Source organism: Armigeres subalbatus, chromosome 2 (genome assembly GCF_024139115.2).
Source record: "Armigeres subalbatus isolate Guangzhou_Male chromosome 2, GZ_Asu_2, whole genome shotgun sequence".
NCBI classification, from domain to species: Eukaryota; Metazoa; Arthropoda; class Insecta; order Diptera; family Culicidae; genus Armigeres; species Armigeres subalbatus.
In genome coordinates this window covers 112,002,523-112,021,840 of record NC_085140.1, presented here as the reverse complement: position 1 = coordinate 112,021,840, position 19,318 = coordinate 112,002,523, and the positions used below count along the sequence as shown (strand labels likewise).

Here is a 19,318-nt window from a genome sequence, read left to right as displayed (position 1 = left end):
TGTTTGCTATAGTAACAAAATGTTTTGTGCTCAATATCAATCAAAATAGACATCTCTACTTTGAACTACGAACAAATCATTTTTTTTACAAGAAAAATAATACGAAAGTTTTTTTTACCTTTTTCAACGTTTCATAAATTCATTCCCTGTGTCGCATCGGAGCGAGTCAGACGCATTTAGTTTGGATCTCTCACGCGAACTCGATCAAGTGCTTTTTTACGTTGCCAAATAAACGGCACCGAAGTTTTGCAAGGTGAATTCCTGGCGACCAGAAGGAAGCGGGCTGTAATTGGTAAATTACCAACCGGTAATCATTACAGCGCCGTCAATATCAGCATTCGGACAGAGCATCATCCATCCCCGTACGACGACGTTCGTAGGCACCTACAAAGGCAGAAACAAAACGGCTAAGTACCTATTCGCTTTGTATTGTTTGCATGCGGTGGAGTTGGGTACACTTTTTTCTCGATAGAAAGAATTGGACAGTGCAGAAAGAGTGGGCATTAGCCTGGTCCAAAAAATATTTTTTCTTAAATAAATTTATTTAAGTTTTTTTATCTTTGATACATGGATTTAGAAGTGAGTGGAGGCGAAACGCCTCCCAAAGACAATGTCGTTCGCACGCGATTTTACCAGGCCACATCACCTGGTCCCTGGGTTGTTTACTTTCGGCAGAAAGTGAAAAGTATTGATTTTTAGGAATCAAACGTGACTTGACGCGTCGTTTTCCGAAAACTGATTTTCATCAGATCAATCGGAACAAACTACGTGTAACCGCAGCTACATTCCAGGATGCAAATGCTATCGCAAAAGACCAGAACTATAATGTGGAATATTTGGTTTATGTCCCCTCGCGGGAGGTTGAGATTGAAGGCGTAATTAACGCAGCGAGCCTGAATTGCAAGGATGTACTTGCAGGAAAAGGCCGTTTAAAGAATGCCCTGCAATCTACCGTGGATGTTCTGGACTGCAAGGAATTGCATTCAGCAGCCATGGTAGATGGTAAAAAAGTATATTCGAAGTCAGGTTCGCTACGAGTAACGTTTGCCGGTTCGATACTCCCAAAATATGTAGATATCGAAAATATGTTGTTTCCGGTGCGTCTTTTTGTACCCAGAGTTTTCAATTGTACCAACTGCAAACAGTTGGGGCACACTGCCGAGTTTTGCGACAACAAGCCCCGTTGTGGCAAATGTTTTGAAAAGCATAGGAGGAGCCCTGCCAACAACAAGTTACAAAGTGCGCTTATTGTGGCATGGACCCTCCCCATGGTTTGCAAGAATGCCCGGTGTACAAAAAGCGCACCCAAAAGTTAAGCGTTCGTTAGTACAGCGCTCTAAGCAGTCGTATGCAGAAATGGTGAAGTCGCAAGACACATCCGCAACTGCCAACGCAACGGCTGCTATTTCAGCTACCGTTCAAGTAAGTGATTTTTATGATGTCATTTCCATAGACGAATCGGACTCTGACGTAGCCGATATGGATGATTCTGCGGAGGTACACGTACCCGAAAAGAGGAAGAAACTGTCTTCTGCGGGATTGCGCCGTAAGAAAACAAAAATCATCCCTAGAAGCTTGCCTAAATCTGATGGTAATGGGGGATTATTTAAAATTCCGAAGCAACCTGTCTATACTGCTCCTTTTGACCCATGTTGCAGTAAGACATTCCCGCCATTGCCTAAAACTGATGTTACAAAGAAACATCAGTCAAGGAATATCTCTGAGCAGAAAACTGCTACTCGCACTTCCAAGAAAAGAATCTCGTCCAAGCGAGGATTGATATCCTTTAAGGACCTTGTGGATCGTATTTTGAACTTATTCAATATTCCGAATTCATTGAGGCCAATCATTGACCTCTTTATTCCAACAGTTGAAAGTTATCTGAAGCAATTGACTGTTTCATGGCCTCTTCTTGCAGGACTTGTATCTTTCGATGGATAATACGGCCATACAAGATACAATCACTGTGCTGCAGTGGAACTGTCATAGTCTGAAACATAAATTGGACGTGTTTAAGTTTTAATTCGCAACTCCGATTGCGATATATTTGCACTCTGTGAAACATGGCTTTCTTCTGAAGATGAAATCAACTTCCACGATTTTAACATTATTCGCCAAGATCGGAATGATCATTATGGTGGCGTTCTTTTGGGAATCAAAAAATGTCACACTTTCTACAGAATTCCCATTCCGACTGTTAATGGTTTAGAAATCGTCGCTTGCCAAGTAAATGTAAAGAATAAAGACCTTTGCATAGCTTCAGTGTATATTCCCCCAAATGCCTCACTTAATCGTCGGCATCTTTGGAGCGCAGTCTCTCTTTTATCATCCCCAGTTTTAATACTGGGGGATATGAATGCACATGGTATTGCATGGGGCGAAACTAGAGACGATAACAGAGCGCCTATTTTCTATGATTTGTGCGACGATTTCAACTTGAATATTTTGAACACAGGCGAAGTAACTCGAATAGGACCTCAAGGTCAGGAAAGTCGAATAGATCTGTCTTTATGCTCTAATTCACTATCATTAGATTGCACGTGGAAGGTAATCCAAGATCCCCATGGTAGTGACCACATGCCGATAGTCACCACAATCAAAAGCGGCTATCAACGATCAGTGCCAGTTAATGTTCCTTTCGACCTCACGAAAAACATTGACTGGCAAAAATTCATCGGCGGTAAAAATTGGTATTGAATCAACTGATATTCTTCCTCCACTGGATGAGTATCGATTCCTTACCGAATTGATTCATAAAAGCGCACTAGAAGCTCAGAAACGACGCGTTCCAAGTACATCTGTCATAAGAAGACCAGCCACTCCTGGATGGGATGATGAATGTACTAAGTTGTATTCCGAGAAATCTGATGCCTTCAAGGCTTTCCGTAAACACGGAAGGTCTGAGCTTTTCGAAGAGTATTTGAGGCTTGAAAGAAAGCTCAAAAATCTTCTCAAGGCTAAAAAACGTAGCTACTGGCGACGTTTTGTTGAGGGACTATCACGAGAAACCTCAATGACAACACTCTGGAAAACGGCCCGCAACATGCGGAACCGCATTTCCACCAATGAGAGTGAAGAATACTCCAATCGATGGATATTCAACTTCGCAAAAAAGGTCTGCCCAGATTCCGTACCAGCAGAACCGCTATTTCGAGAATCAGTCACTGATCCCGGTTCTTTGGGTGGACCATTCTCAATGCTGGAACTTTCTATGTCTCTTCTTTCATCAAACAACTCTTCTCCGGGATGCGATAATATCAAATTCAATCTTCTTAAAAACCTCCCAGATATCGCTAAAGACGATTACTTGACCTGTACAACTGTTTCATGGGTACAACATTGTGCCCCCAGAATGGCGCCAGGTCAAAGTAATAGCTATTCAAAAGCCTGGGAAACCAGCGTCTAATCACAATTCATACCGACCGATCGCCATGCTATCGTGCATGAGGAAATTATTGGAGAAAATGATCCTTTCAAGAATTGACCATTGGGTCGAGCAAAATGCATTACTATCAAATACTCAATTCGGTTTTCGAAAAGGTAAAGGAACAAATGACTGTCCAGCGTTGCTCTCTTCAGATATACAGCTGGCCTATGCGCACAAGGAGCAACTGGCTTCAGTTTTCTTGGATATTAAGGGCGCTTTTGATTCTGTTTCCATAGAAGTACTGTCGGAAAATTTGCACAGTAGTGGATTACCCGTTATTTTGAATAATTTTTTGTACAATTTGTTGTCAGTAAAACATATGAACTTTAGTCTCGGCACTCTGACAACTTCCAGAAATAGCTACATGGGCCTTCCCCAAGGTTCATGTTTAAGTCCCTTGCTTTACAATTTCTATGTTAAAGATATTGACAATTGTTTGGAAGGACAATGCACGCTTAGACAACTTGCAGATGATGCCGTGATCTCCCTAAGAGGTTCATGTGCAAATGTCCTGCAAAGACCATTGCAAAATTCCTAAATAACCTGACTGTTTGGGCCAGACATTTAGGGATCGAGTTCTCTCCGCAAAAAACTCAATTGGTAGTGTTTACTAAGAAGCGGTACCCAGCTCAACTGAAACTAAAGCTGTTGAAAGATGACATAAACCAATCTTTATCTTCTAAATACCTTGGGGTCTGGTTTGATTCCAAGTGTACCTGGAAAACCCATATTGATTATTTGTTAGAGAAATGCCGAAAAAGGATCAATTTTCTCCGTTCTATCTCTGGAACTTGGTGGGGCGCTCACCCGGAAGACCTCATCAAACTATATAAAACGACTATTCTCTCTGTTTTAGAGTATGGCTCTTTCTGCTTCCTCTCAGCAGCTGATTGCCACCTGATCAAATTGGAACGAATTCAATATCGCTGTTTGCGTATTGCTCTTGGCTGTATGCATTCAACGCATAACATGAGCCTGGAGGTGCTTGCTGGAGTCACTCCTTTAAAGCACCGTTACTGGGAGCTCTCACTTAGAATACTGATCAAATGTGGAACAAGTAACACACTTGTATTAGAAAACTTCGATAATATGCTTGAACTGGCTCATCGTTCAAGATACCTGCGAGTCTATCTCAACTACATATCGACAGATCTCTGTCTTCCATGTTATAATCCACCTCGAGTTCTCTTTGTCAACGACAGTTCCTCAATTGAATACGATCTGTCCATGAAACATGCTATTCAAGGAATACCAGATCATCTTCGACAAATATCTATCCCTTCCATTTTTTCTGAAAAATATGAACATGTCAATTGCAATAACAGATATTTCACTGATGGTTCTCGCATTAACGGATCCACTGGCTTCGGTGTTTTCAACGTAAATTCAACCACCTTCCGAAAACTTCAAGAACCGTGTTCGGTTTATGTTGCTGAGCTGGCAGCAATTAATTTCGCTTTGGGGATAATTTCCGATCAGCCCGTAGACCATTATTTCATCTTCTCGGATAGTCTTAGTTCTATCGAGGCACTCCGGTCGATGAAACCTGTTAAGCACGCATCTTACTTTCTTACAACTATAAGAGAGCAGATGCGTGATTTGGTCGAAAGATCATTCAAGATTACCTTTGTATGGGTCCCACCCTTTGCCTATTCCATGGCAATGAGAAGGCGGACTCGCTAGCAAAGGTGGGCGCACAGGAAGGTGAAGTTTATGATAGACAAATCTCGAATAACGAGTTTTTCCCATTAGTCCGTCAGAGTACTCTTCAAAATTGGCAAATGATTTGGTCACACAATGAACTTGGACGGTGGCTATTTTCCATAGTTCCAAAAGTTTCTGCGCGAGCGTGGTTCAGAGGTGAGGACTTAAGTCGAGGCTTCATTCGCACGATGTCGAGGCTTATGTCCAATCACTATTCACTAAACACACATCTCTACAGAATAAACCTGGTCGATAGCAACCTATGTAGGTGCGGAGCCGGTTACGATGACATCGATCACGTAGTTTGGTATTGCTCGGAAAATGACGCCTCCAGAGAGCAACTATTGGATACCCTTGTGGCCCGAGGTAAACAACCCTTCCGGGATATAAGAGGTGTTTTGGGAGATCGCGATGTGATATATATGCAGGCCATCTATGCCTTCCTTTGCTTGGCTGACATCAAAGTTTAATGCCTATATTCTTCTCTTTCTCAGTTTTTTTTCTTGTCCGATTCTGTTTCTCTGTACCATGTACCCCGAAGCTCTGGCCATCCGGAAGATGCTCCCTGACAAACCAAAATCGAGCACGACGCCACGCAAAGCCGTTTTCAACGTTCAACGTCAAACGCCCGGATGAGCAGCTGAAATAACCTAAACCCAAATCCCTACCCCGTCCGTCCTGTATTAAGTTTTTTTTTAACCTTGAATCGCCACGAGTATTATGGTCTATGTCCCCTCCCAACTAACTGTTAAGATAAGATGATATACCATGTAAAAATATCATACTTGAGAATTGCGGCTCCGCAAAGTGTCACACACGACTGAGCCTACCAAATAAATGAACTGGTAAAAAAAAAAAAAAAAAACGTTTCATAAATTAAAGTGATTCAATTGAAAAAATGAGTTCCAATGCGTATTTTTACAGTAAATTTAACTTATTTTGAGGATCAATAACGATTGCCATCAAAATATGAAAGCGCATTTTTTTTTCTTCACGTTCCAAAAAGGCTGCAAAATTTGGTTGTGGGCACCCTCAGAATGGGTCACTGTTTCAACCACATATAATGCTTGTAGAATAGATTTAATGTATCTGAAGGCAAGAAAACTAAATTATAAGAGACCTTTTTGAACGATTTGGTTATCCGATCTCCATAGTGAAGGCTCTGACCCATTCTCACCCCCGATGACGGTAATAAAAAAAACCTTACCACACCAAGATTATTGAATTCTTCTTCTTCTTCTTCTTATTGGCATTACATCCCCACACTGGGACAGAGCCGCCTCACAGCTTAGTGTTCATTAAGCACTTCCATAGTTATTAACTGCGAGGTTTCTAAGCCAAGTTACCATTTTTGCATTCGTATATCATGAGGCTAACACGATGATACTTTTATGCCCAGGGAAGTCGAGACAATTTCCAATCCAAAAATTGCCTTGACCGGCACCGGGAATCGAACCCAGCCACCCTCAGCATGGTCTTGCTTTGTAGCCGCGCATCTTACCGCACGGCTAAGGAGGGCCCCCAAGATTATTGAATTATTTAATCCAATAACTTGAATACGGCTCCGTATTCACTTCACAAACTTTTGTGCCTTCCAAATAAATTACCGGGACAAGCGAGCGTGGGCAGACTCTCTGGCCGACGAAGGAGAGAGAGCCGCCGCAACCGGGGACATTCGCCTCCTCTACGATATCTCACGACGCTTAAGCGGGGCGAAGATGAATGCAACGATGCCTGTGAAAGACGCGAATGATCAGTTATTGACCGACCCAACTGATCAGCTGAAACGCTGGTTCGAGCACTTCGAACAACTTTTTCAAGTGCCAACCAGGCCATCACCACCTCGGCATGCCTAGGATCCGACGTATAACACGTGTCAATACCGAAGCTCCATCACTGCTAGAGATTCAAACAGCCATCCAAAGCATGAAATCAAATAAAGCCCCAGGGGTCGACCGCATATCAGCCGAGATGCTCAAAGCTGACCCCATGACATCCGCTCAACTACTGCATCGTTTATTTCGTAATATCTGGGACACCGCAACATTCCCGGTCGACTGGATGCAAGGTATCTTAGTGAAGGTGCCCAAAAAGGGTGACCTGACTGTATGCGATAACTGGCGAGGCATTATGTTGCTGTGTACCGTTCTCAAAGTTCTGTGCAAAATTATCCTAGCCCGGATTCAGGAGAAGATCGATGCGACTCTCCGGCGGCAGCAAGCCGGATTCCGTGCCGGAAGATCCTGTGTGGACCATATTGTCACGCTCCGCATCATTTTGGAGCAGGTCAACGAATTCCAAGAGTCCCTTTACTTGGTATTCATTGACTACGAAAAAGCTTTCGACCGTCTCAATCACGAGAATATGTGGGGCGCCCTGAGACGCAAGGGGGTTCCTGAGAAAATCATCGGCCTCATCGAAGCACAGTACGAGGCCTTTTCGTGTAGAGTGCTGCACAATGGGGTCCTGTCCGACCCTATCCGGGTCGTAGCTGGTGTGAGGCAAGGATGTATTCTATCACCGTTACTGTTCCTCATCGTAATCGATGAGATTCTGGTAGATGCGATTGACCGTGAACCAAACCGCGGGATGTTATGGCAGCCTATAACCATGGAGCACCTAAACGACTTCGGATTGGCGGATGACGTTGCACTACTCGCGCAACGGCGCTCTGATATGCAGAGTAAGCTCAACGACCTTGCCGATCGCTCCTCCTCGGCAGGTTTAGTCATCAACGTCAACAAAACCAAATCATTGGATGTAAACACGGTGACTCCTTCCAGTTTCACAGTAGCCGGGCAACCAGTGGAGAATGTTGAAAGCTTCCAATATCTTGGTAGCCAAATGGCGTCAGACGGCGGTACCAAGATCGACATAGGCGCACGGATCAAGAAAGCAAGGGCTGCCTTTGCGAGTTTAAGAAATATCTGGAAAAACAGGCAGATAAGTGAACGCACCAAAATACGAATTTTCAACTCTAACGTGAAATCTATGCTGTTATACGCTAGCGAAACATGGTGTGTATCAGTGGAGAACACTCAACGGCTGCAGGTGTTCATTAACAGATGCCTGCGGTATATAATTCGGGCCTGGTGGCCTCACAACTGGATCTCAAACAACGAGCTCCATCGTCGTTGTCACCAGAGGCCGATAGCAACTGAAATTCGGGATCGGAAGTGGGGCTGGGTCGGCCACACTCTACGTAGGGGCGGAAACGAAATCTGTAAGCAAGCATTAGACTGGAACCCAGCGGGACATCGCAGCAGAGGCAGACCCAGAGGCTCATGGCGGCGAAGCCTCAATAAAGAAATAAAAGAAGTCGACCGAAATCTAACCTGGCAACATGTTAAAGCGATAGCCGGGCATCGCTCAGGATGGAGATCTTTCAAGTCGGCCCTTTGCACCACCGGAGGTGTACAGGATCCATAAGTAAAGTAAAAAAATAAATTACTGTTGTAAGATATGCTCTTCATTTTCAAAACATACTTAGCGTAGAATAGTGTATAAAATCAAGGAATTGACGTCGTAGTGTCAACCATAAAATAATGTTCGTAGGTCAGATCTTCTTCTTCTTCATTGGCATTACATCCCCCATTGGGACATTACCGCCTCGCAGCTTAGTGTTCATTAAGCACTTCCACAGTTATTAACTGCGAGGTTTCTAAGCCAGGTTACCATTTCTGCATTCGTATATCATGAGGCTAACACGATGATACTTTTATGCCCAGGGAAGTCGAGACAATTTCCAATCCGAAAGTTGCCTAGACCGGCACTGGGAATCGAACCCAGCCACCCTCAGCATGGTCTTGCTTTGTAGCCGCGCGTTTTACCGCGCGGCTAAGGAGGGCCCCCGTAGGTCAGATGGTACTTTAAAAATAATATTGTAAATCGTACAAAACTTTTGATAGAATAATTATACACCTAAGATTTTTGGATACAAAGCACAATATAGCTTTCCAACGATTTATAAATACACCCGATTCTTTTTTTACACGGGGGATGCGTTCCGTGTAAAAAAAGTTTTCAGTTCAAAAATTGAAAATCCGTGTAAAAAAAGTTTTATGATTGCGAACCTAGCTAAAAAATAAATTTTCAAAAATAAAACCAAGAAGGTGGCCAAATACTATATGGCTGGCTTGATTTTGAGGCCACAATCTTCCTCTTTCCAACGATATGCTGACCTTTAAGATTGGTTAAGAAATATTGGAGTTATGACAGTTTTGGCGAGTCAAGAATTGACAAGAATCGAGGGGTCCATAAAAGTGATTTCGTGTGTAATTAACGAGGGGTCCATCTTTCTGAAGAATTTAACTCGGATCCTACGTATACTCGCCGAATGCTTTCGAATTAGCATAAATTTTGGCATTTTTGAGAACCTCGTGCAAATAGTGGCTCGGCCTCAGCGATAGTAGTCGGGATTTCCTGCAGGAAATTCTGGGAGATTCTGGAAGATGCGATTTACCCTGAACCATGACATGCTAAAATGACATATTGGCTGATTTTATGGCACTCCTAGGTCAACGTCCGCTCTGATATGTAGAGTAAAGAGCTGGGCAGAATGGATACGTTTGCCTGCGTTTTGACAGTTTTACCCTAGGTTTTACCATGGGAAAGTAAGCTTGACAACCTTGGCAGTTGAATTTATCATCGTCGGCTTTGGCGAGTTTAAGATACATATGGGAAAACAAGCAGATCGTTCAATGCATAAATATCCAAATATTTAAAAGAGAATACGCTAGAATCGTCGTGTGTATCAATGGAGAACGTTCAATGACTGCAGATGCTCACCAACAGATATCTACTGCTCTATAATTCTAGCCTTGTGACTTCACAATATCATATTTTAAAACTATGACGGTTTTCGCTATCAAAAACACCAAATAGGCCTTGGCCTTTGCCAGTTGACTTTTATATTTCAATCTATAATATTTGCGAAAATGCCGAATTTTTTTCATCGTGTGGTTAGGACATTTTTAACGAATTTTTATTACAATTGTTACCTACGAAAAAACGGAAACTCACCTAAAAATCAATAAATTACGGTATATCGAAAATCCTATTGGCCATATCGCTTGAAAGCACCCACCGCCACACAGTTAGTCGAAACCAAATGCTCACTTCCGTCGATTGTCATTTGTTGGCGGATTTAGTAGAGGGGATGTCGCTTACAGAGTTTCTACATTCCCCGATTCTTACGCCAATAGCCAGTGTAGTGTTTATTCGTCGTTGATGTTTGCCAGCGATAAGCATCATCATTCTGGCCAAGGAAGAAGTGTGCGCGATATTCCTAGTCCGAGGGGAACGAGGTTGTTTGTTTAGCCTCGAGAGGATTTCGAGCTCAGATGGAATCTACGGTATTTATTGGAATTGGCTCTCGTTGGTATCTGATGGTTTGTACTTGACGCATGGCAAAGCAATGAGTCCCATCAGCTGCATGCTCCTATGATGTTTATTTTTCTGTGTGCTGGATAAGCACATTTTAGCTATTTGTCATTCGTTTTGTGCAAACTCGACGACAGGTGCCCAATACACTGCTTGTTTGCATTCGTTTTATTGACAGAACTCTTAAGGGGGAAGTGCTCATGTTATTTCAAGGCTTTTCAAAAGATTATGATTTGACAACTCAATAACTTTTAAAAGTATTTACTTTTCAAAAATTGGCTTCTGCTTGCAAAAAATAAATAAAACCAGCCGAAGTGGTTAACTAAGTAACTGCAAATAATAATCGATATGATCAGCAAGTGTTTCACTCAACACTGTTTTCCTTCAAACTTCCTAAACTATAGCACGAGTAGCACCGAGTTTAAATCCAAGTATAATTTCTAAGATTTTTAAGAGTAATAAAGCTAAATTATTCTATCTAATACAACACTATAGCCAGCAATGTTATGAGATATCACAAGTCACAGTTTTTATAAACATAAAAGGTTTAATTTCTCTACTTCTGGTTCAAATTTCGTAGATATTTTATTCAGCCTTCTGAAGCATATGTGTTTAACTACTGTCTTTTATAAATTCTGTCATAAAATTTGAAAGCCTCTGTGTCTGCAAAGAAGACATTGCATAGCTTTAAAATCCACCTCCCTACCATCTTGCACCACAACATGATTACTGATTCGAATCACGCTTTAACTTTATGTGCCAGTATTACATCATCCCCCTTCTATGACGTTCAAATTCAAAACATTCCATATTGACTAACGCCACTCCATCCTTTTCTTCTCTTTCCACGTTCAACCCGCAGAACTTCCTCTCGGCGAACCTGCAGTGCTGGTGGAATGCTCCGCTGGCGGCCGCCACCAAAGTGCTCAAATATCTCGGCCACATCTCGCCCGGAATGCTGCTGATAACGGCCGAACCGTGCGCCCTCGAGATCATCCGTAGTGCCTACGCGAGGAGTGTCCTCAAACCGCCGGCCACCTATCTGATCAGTTCGCTGGGTAAGTCCATCCACAACAACACAACTCGACCGACATATGAGTATATGTACGAGCATGAGCACAATTTCACATTAAAAGAAGGTAGAACGGGGTGAAATTTATGAGTGCACGATAAAGTGAGAGAACCATTTGCCTCCCGGCACAAAGCCAAATTGTGCATTGTTTTCCATTCACTCGTTTGGCATCCATTCATGCTGTAGGGGACCTAGTGGTTGTCCATCGGTGGTGGTCGGTCGATGACCGGAAATCAGATCTCATATTTTTTACGAATATCCCGAAGGGACTCTGCCTCTGCATGAATATTTATACGTATAGCTATTTGTATGTCCCGATGTTTTCCTATGTGCCTGTGCTCTCAGCTGAAGGCTCTTCATTATTTTTATGGTTTTATAATCTCCTACTAATAGTGAACGGCCATAAAAGACACGTGTCTTGTCGAAAAGAGAAATTTGGTATATTGTATCAGATTGCGGGGAGGAGAAACGGATATCAATTACTTTTGATACCGTGCAAGTAATTGATGTCAGCACTTTTGTCACGTGATGACTTTTTAGCATTTTGTTCTTGACTTTAAAAAAATCATTCAAATTGAAAAGGAATAGAAAGAAGGGACGTCTTTAAAGCAAAATATAGTCGTTCCACACTATTCGCTAAAAAAAAGTTACGCGGATACATTCGTGAAGAAAATCGTTGTAACTAAATTTTCAAATGACTGTATCTCAGTGGTTTTTCAACCGATTTTCTCAGTTTTTTCACCAACCTTAGCCATCTCTTCTAGTTTCTTGACATATTGTATCTAGATATTGTATCTAGAGTTGTTCAATTTTTCACTAGAGCTGTCGGAGTAAAGCAACGGATTTAGAAACATGCGATTTTGGAGATACTTAAATTTTATTACCAGAAATGATATCTATTCATATAATGTTGATGGAAATTATTAAATAACACATAAAAGACATCACCTGGAACATAAGAACGTATTTTGAGCATCCCTACTATGTATACGATGATAATTCGGTGCCTTTAGGAAACACTTTATACTACAGGATGTATGAAGCTCCAGAAAATGTTTTAAAGCATGTTGTCTACTGTGAACTTGTTAAAATAAATGTAAACTATATACGAAACATGTGTGATAATAAATTATGATGTTCTAGGATCTCCGAACTGTACTGAAATTCGAATCAAATGGTCTACCGAATCAATCAAGGCTTCCATAATGTCCCATACCGCGGTTTCAACCCAATTATGTCCTCCGAGTATTTATCTTTCACTTGCGTCTCAAATCCAGGCATTTGAGATGTTGTAAGATCTCCAAATTGTCCTGAAGTTTGAGTAAAATGATCTATCGAATCAACGAAAGCTTCCATGATGCCCCCAGCCACGGTATCACCCCAATTATGTCCTCCGAGTATTTATCTTTCACTTGGTCGGGGTTCAGCCAAAACGCACCAAGCGCCAACGAATAATTACCGATTTTTCTGCACAAAATATCACAAGTCAGTCTAAAAGCCGCTTCGTGCGGTTTGGTTGAACCCCGACCACTTGCGTCTCAAATCCAGGCATTTGAAATGTTGTAAGATCTCCAAATTGACCTGGAGTTTGAGTAAAATGGTCTATCGAATCAACTAAGGCTTCCATAATGTCTTCAGTCGCAGTATAAACCCTATCATGTCCTCCGAATAATTGTCTTCCACCTGCCTATCAAATCCAGGCATAGGAGATGTTGTAAGATCTTCAAATGATCCTGGAGTATGTGTAAAATGGTCTATTGAATCTACCAAGGCTTTCATGATGCCCCCAGCCGTGGTATCTAGCCAATTATGTCCTCCGAGTATTTATATTTCACTTGCGTCTCAAATCCAGCCATTTGAGTTGTTGTAAGATCTCCAAATTGTTCTGGAGTTTGGACAAAATGGTCTATCGAATCAACCAAGGCTTCCATGATGTCCTCTGCCGCGGTATTACCCCAATTATGTAGTCCGAATAATTGTCTTCCACCTGCGTCTCAAATCCAGGCATAGGAGATAATGTAAGATCTTCAAAAGGTCCTGGAGTATGAGTAAAATGGTCTATTGAATCTGCGATTCAAGACAACACTTGTAGAGTACATCAAAAGCTTCCGTTTAGAGTTGTTGCGATGATTTTTGGCATTTATATCTCTTGTCAGATTTTTTTTCAAAATTTAAAATATCCCAAAAACACTAAATCGACTTGAGCCACCTCGAAATTTTATCCGAATTAGCTGAAAATTTTACAGGAGGCTTATATTTGCATAAGAATTGTGATTCTGGGCTGACCGGTTGCATTTTCATACTTTTTGAAAACATGAAGAGGTCTACTGGGGATACATATAGCCAATCTAAAAGTTATCCACCCTGGGCGGCTGATCGCTTTAGCCTTGACCTCGGGCTTGGTCATATTGTTATTGACTTCCATTATTTATTTAGATTACATCGCCACCAGCCCAGCACCTGGGTCTGCATCTACTGCGATGTCCAGCCGGATTCCAATCCAGCGCTTGCTTGCAGATTTCGTCTCCGCTCTTTCGTAATGTGGCCGACGCACCTCTTCTTCTACGCTCGCGAATTTCTGTTGATATCGATTGTTGATGGCATCTCTGCATTGCGCAAGTTAGACAACATCATCAGCCAAATTGAAGTCGTTCAGATTTTATCTCAGACTAATGCCGAAGTGGCCACACAGGCTTAAAAATCTTCTCCATTCAATTTGGTCTATGGCTGTACGTCGCCAAACACACAGTCTGTGGAGGGTCCGCAAATCATCCTCTCTGATCAATCCACCTTGTTCGCTGCGCACATCGCCTTCTTATTTTTGGCGGATCGTTGTCGACGACCAGTTCCACCGGATTACTATCCGACATTCTGGCTACGTGCCCAGCCCATTGTAGTCGTCAAATTTTCGCGGTGTAAACGATGGAATCAACAGCTGATGCAACTCGTAGTTCATTCGCATCCTCCACGTACCGTCCGTCATCTGCACCCACCGTGGATGGTACGCAGCACTTTCCTTTCGAAAATTCCAAGTGCGCGTTGGCATCAAGGACTATGTCCAAGGGCTCCTGTGACCACGGACCACTGTGAATTGTAGTGCCTTCCTAGGATGCGATGGGGTTTGACAGTGGGCTCTGTTAAAATTCTATAAAAAAAAGCTGCATGTATCCGCAAGCAGGCTGCGCCAAACCGACCATGTGCCGCTCAAAGCGCACAAGATGAAATTCCTGGTATTAGGTGGGACGTTAAACAGACCTGACACAACGGCTCTCCGCAAACCTGCTATGCGCAGGCCCAATAAGTCTCCCTTAACCTTCCCAGTGCATTGGGGTCTATTTTGGACTTGAGATGGTTTAAAAACGTTGCAGTTAATATGTAACCATATGAAACAGGGGTTTGAAATTTTCCGACTTTTCCTAACTTTTGGAAACGAAAATTTTTGGGTAACCAGCTTTCAGCGACCTCTATGAACGCCGCAACAAAAAAGTGACATATTATGCATTAACGGGTCTAAAATGACCCCAACTTGAATTCGCTCCCAAAGGTTCATTTTCAAACCGATTTTCAATCTTTTGGAACAAAATTGTATGGATTCCGCGGATTCCGGATTCCGCGTTACGGACAGAATTTTGCAATTTAGCAATTCTTAGGCCAATTTTTGGGGCGATTTCTTGCCGTTAGAAGGGTAATTTTGGATATGCTCTCCAATTTGCCTAACAATAATCCCAACAGGATGTAGCCATTGTCCATTTCAATGGATCAACACAATTCCTGATTATTCCACAGTCCAGTGTCCCTCCGGAAGACTCGGAACGTCCGTAAAAGTGGTCGTTTCATGAAACTGACCCATTGTGATGAACTTGAGTGGCCCGGAGGTCCTCCAGAGGATCTGGAACATCCGTAGAAGTGGTCAATTCATTAACTTACTTACTTACTTATGAATCCTGTACACCTCCGGTGGTGCAAAGGGCCGACTTGAAAGATCTCTATCCTGAGCGTTTTCCAGCTACCGCTTTAACCTGTTGACAGGTTAGATTTCTTTTATTTCTTTATTGAGCCTTCGTCGCCAAGAGGCTCTGGGTCTGCCTCTGATGCGATGTCCCGCTGGGTTCCAGTATAATGCTTGTTTACAGATTTCGTTTCCACCCCTACGTAGAGTGTGGCCGACCCAGCCCCACTTCCGATCCCGAATTTTTGTTGCTATCGGCCTCTGGTGACAACGACGATGGAGCTCGTTGTTTGGGATCCAGTTGTGAGGCCACCAGACCCGAATTTTATACCGCAGGCATCTGTTGATGAACACCTGCAGCCGTTGAGTGTTCTCCACTGATACACACCATGTTTCGCTAGCGTTTAACAGCACAGATTTCACGTTAGAGTTGAAAATTCGTATTTTGGTGCGTTCACTTATCTGCCTGTTTTTCCAGATATTTCTTAAACTCGCAAAGGCAGCCCTTGCTTTCTTGATCCGTGCGCCTATGTCGATCTTGGTACCGCCGTCCGACGCCATTTGGCTACCAAGATATTGGAAGCTTTCAACATTCTCCACTGGTTGCCCGGCTACTGTGAAACTGGAAGGGGTCACCGTGTTTACATCCAACGATTTGGTTTTGTTGACGTTGATGACTAAGCCTGCCAAAGTGGAGCGCTCGGCAAGGTCGTTGAGCTTACTCTGCATATCAGAGCGCCGTTGCGCGAGGAGTGCAACGTCATCAGCCAATTCGAAGTCGTTTTGGTACTCCATGGTTATGGGATGCCATGACGGCCAGCGGTTTGGTTCACGGTCAATCGCATCTACCAGAATCTCGTCGATTACGATGAGGAACAGTAACGGTGATAAAATACATCCTTGCCGTGAGGCTGGTGTGAACCAGCTACGGCAGATCATGCCTTGTTGGTGGTTGCCTGGCTGACACTTGAAAAAGTTGTTCGAAGTGCTCGAACCAGCGTTTTAGCTGGTCAGTTGGGTCGGTCAATAACTAATCATTCGCGTCTTTTACAGGCATCGTTGCATTCATCTTCGCTCCGCTTAAGCGTCGTGAAATATCGTAGAGGAGGCGAATGTCCCAGGTTGCGGCGGCTCTCTCTCCTTCGTCGGCCAGAGAGTCTGCCCACGCTCACTTGTCCCGTCGACATGAGCGCTTTACTTCCTTCTCCAGAGCCGAGTATCGTTGACGGGCTAAGACTCTGGCTCATCTGGTTTTTGATCGCTCTATCGCGGTTTTGGCTTCTTTTCGCTCATCTATCTTCCTCCAGGTCTCATCGGTGATCCATTGTTTTCTCTGGGTGCGCAGTTCGCCCAAATTGTTCTCGCTGGTGGCTATGAACCCTAGCAGTACACATGTCCCACATAGGTTACTGCAACAGAAATGCGACTAGCTTTGGTCACAATCAAGTTGCTCCAACTATTTTAGTCTGACTTGTGCTGCTCGGGAAGGCATTCTTGATGGCGATCCATTGGTCTTCCACGCTGCCACCTTCCGGAATATTTGCCGCACGCGTCTCCACTTCTTCAACGAAGGACCGTTTCACCATGGCATCTTCCAGTCGGCGTGTGTTGAACCGTCGTCCAACTCTCTCCTCCTGCCGGCGAATCCGCGCAATGCGCCGGCGTATTTCACCGATAAGGAGGTGATGATCAGACGCGATATCGACACTACATTTATTCCGTACATCAAGAAGGCTCCGTTTCTATTTTCGGCTGATGCAGATGTGGTCGATTTGATTTTCTGTAAAGCCGTCACGGGAGACCCACGTGGACCTTGTGAACCAGTCGATGAGGGAAGAGCGATCTACCTATCACCATGTCGTTATTACTACAAAATTCTGCGAACAGCTCTCCGTTTTCGCACATTTCTCCGAGAACATGGCGTCCCATAATGCGCTCATGGTTTGATTTGTTGAATCCGATTTCGCATTGAAGTCGCCCAAAGTCTCCATCCCGGGACATCCCGGGACAAAAAATCCCGGGATTTAGGGAAATTCGGGATTTCCCGATTCCCGGGATATTATTTTTGAAATCCCTAAAATCCCGGGATACCCGGGACAAAAAATACTGTTTCATTTCCGGTTCGCAAACAGTGTAATTTTTCTTCTTACAAAAGTTATTTGTTTTGAACGCGAAACCCAACTTGGTGATAAACTCATATCATATTTTTATACGTCCCATTAGACATGATTTTTTCCAAGTTTTCAAGCCAAGGTTCTTTGTGATGCACAATCGATATCATCTTATTATTAAATTAGTAAGAGAGGAACAGACATGAAAATATCGGAGATAGTTAATAGAACACCTTCACAAAAAATATAAGATTCCCCTATACTTTTCAATGGAGGACTACTGACTGATGCAGCTACAACTCTCTATTAATTAAACGACAAGTATCTACAGTACAAGATCAGCTTCATCTATTTGGCGCCTGCTTCCTACCCATCTCCCGTCTACAGCGAGGTTGTGTACACTAGCTGATATTCGCCTTGCTAATCTCCTCGCGCCGCCCAACATTGTTTCAGTCTTCCTGAGCTTCTTGCCTCCAGAACAATTCTTGATCCAATTAATGTCCTTCCAATCGACGTTCGTACAACAAACTGTCCTACACATGCGCAAGTACAAGTGGTCCGACCTCGATGCTCTGCCTATTTTTTTTTTGTGTATCGCTTCGATCAAAGTCAACTCTGTTCAACAGGCTGCAATCATATTGTCCAATTCTCGGCTTTTGTCAAAATTTTATACCAACTTTAATCACGTAATAGCCTATTCAGATTGGGCTGTTTATGACTTTGTTAAGTGAGAGGGTATCCAATTATTGCGAGGTGTTCAGACTGCAGCAAGATAATATATCTTGACGTTTCCATGTTTCCTCATTTGCACGCTAATACAGGGTTGAATTCAAGGAGAGTTTTAAAATTTAATTTGCGAAATCAAGCATTTGTGTGGCGACAATCGAACATTTTTTTCTGAACAAAGTTTCTACGAAAAAAAAAATATAAAAAAAAATACGAAAAGGGATTTTTGAAGAATATTTGAAGCTCTCATTAAGGATAATGAGCGAAGCTACATTCATTAGTTGGGTTCTTCGGGGAATCAGACTATTCCTCAATTTATTTTTAAGTTTAAAAAGTATTTTGATTCTGTACTATGATCGAACGGAGATTTGATAGAAAAATTTAGATACTTTTGGGAATTCTCACAAATAAATAAAAAAGGACGATTGGACCAATTTTCAAGAAATATTATCGAACTAAAATGTATTTCCACCAGTATCTCCATGTATGGAGGGCAACTCAGCAATTTTTTTTTTTTTTTCAAAAATGGAAACTGAACCATTGCGTTCTACTCGACAATCAATGATACAGCTTCTAACAAAATCGAATCGTGTGAATGTGATATAATGTAAACTGGATTTTGGATGAATTAATGCATTACCAATCCATGTTTTATTTAAGGTTATTCTACTTTATATATACATCCCATTCAAATCGTACAGTTGTCCCACGTGAAAAATGTTGAAATCCAAAGTATATTAAGCCATTCAAGGAGCAGAATTGAAACAATTTATGAAATCATGTTTATTCATCAAATATATTCGTTTTACAACCATTCCTACGTTTTAAATTGTCTTCCGCATTGGCCCTTGAACTTTAAAAATTTATTCGATTTGTTCTATTAAATCTAGGTTTAAGTTAAATACTTCATGTTAATTCTAGAGAGCATCTGTTTTTTAAACAATTCA

At 42.5% G+C, this 19,318-nt stretch overlaps 1 protein-coding gene across 3 annotated transcripts in view; it reads left to right on the top strand.

Moving 5' to 3' along the window:
• The window catches only part of LOC134210686 (putative uncharacterized protein DDB_G0282133), a 597,983-nt gene that overhangs the window by 561,766 nt on the left and 16,899 nt on the right, over nt 1–19,318 (top strand). For all 3 annotated transcript variants that reach the window (XM_062686886.1, XM_062686884.1, XM_062686887.1), the window contains one exon: nt 11,376–11,571. In XM_062686886.1, coding sequence (XP_062542870.1) covers nt 11,376–11,571 — 196 coding nt within the window. The remainder of the gene's footprint in view (nt 1–11,375; nt 11,572–19,318) is intronic.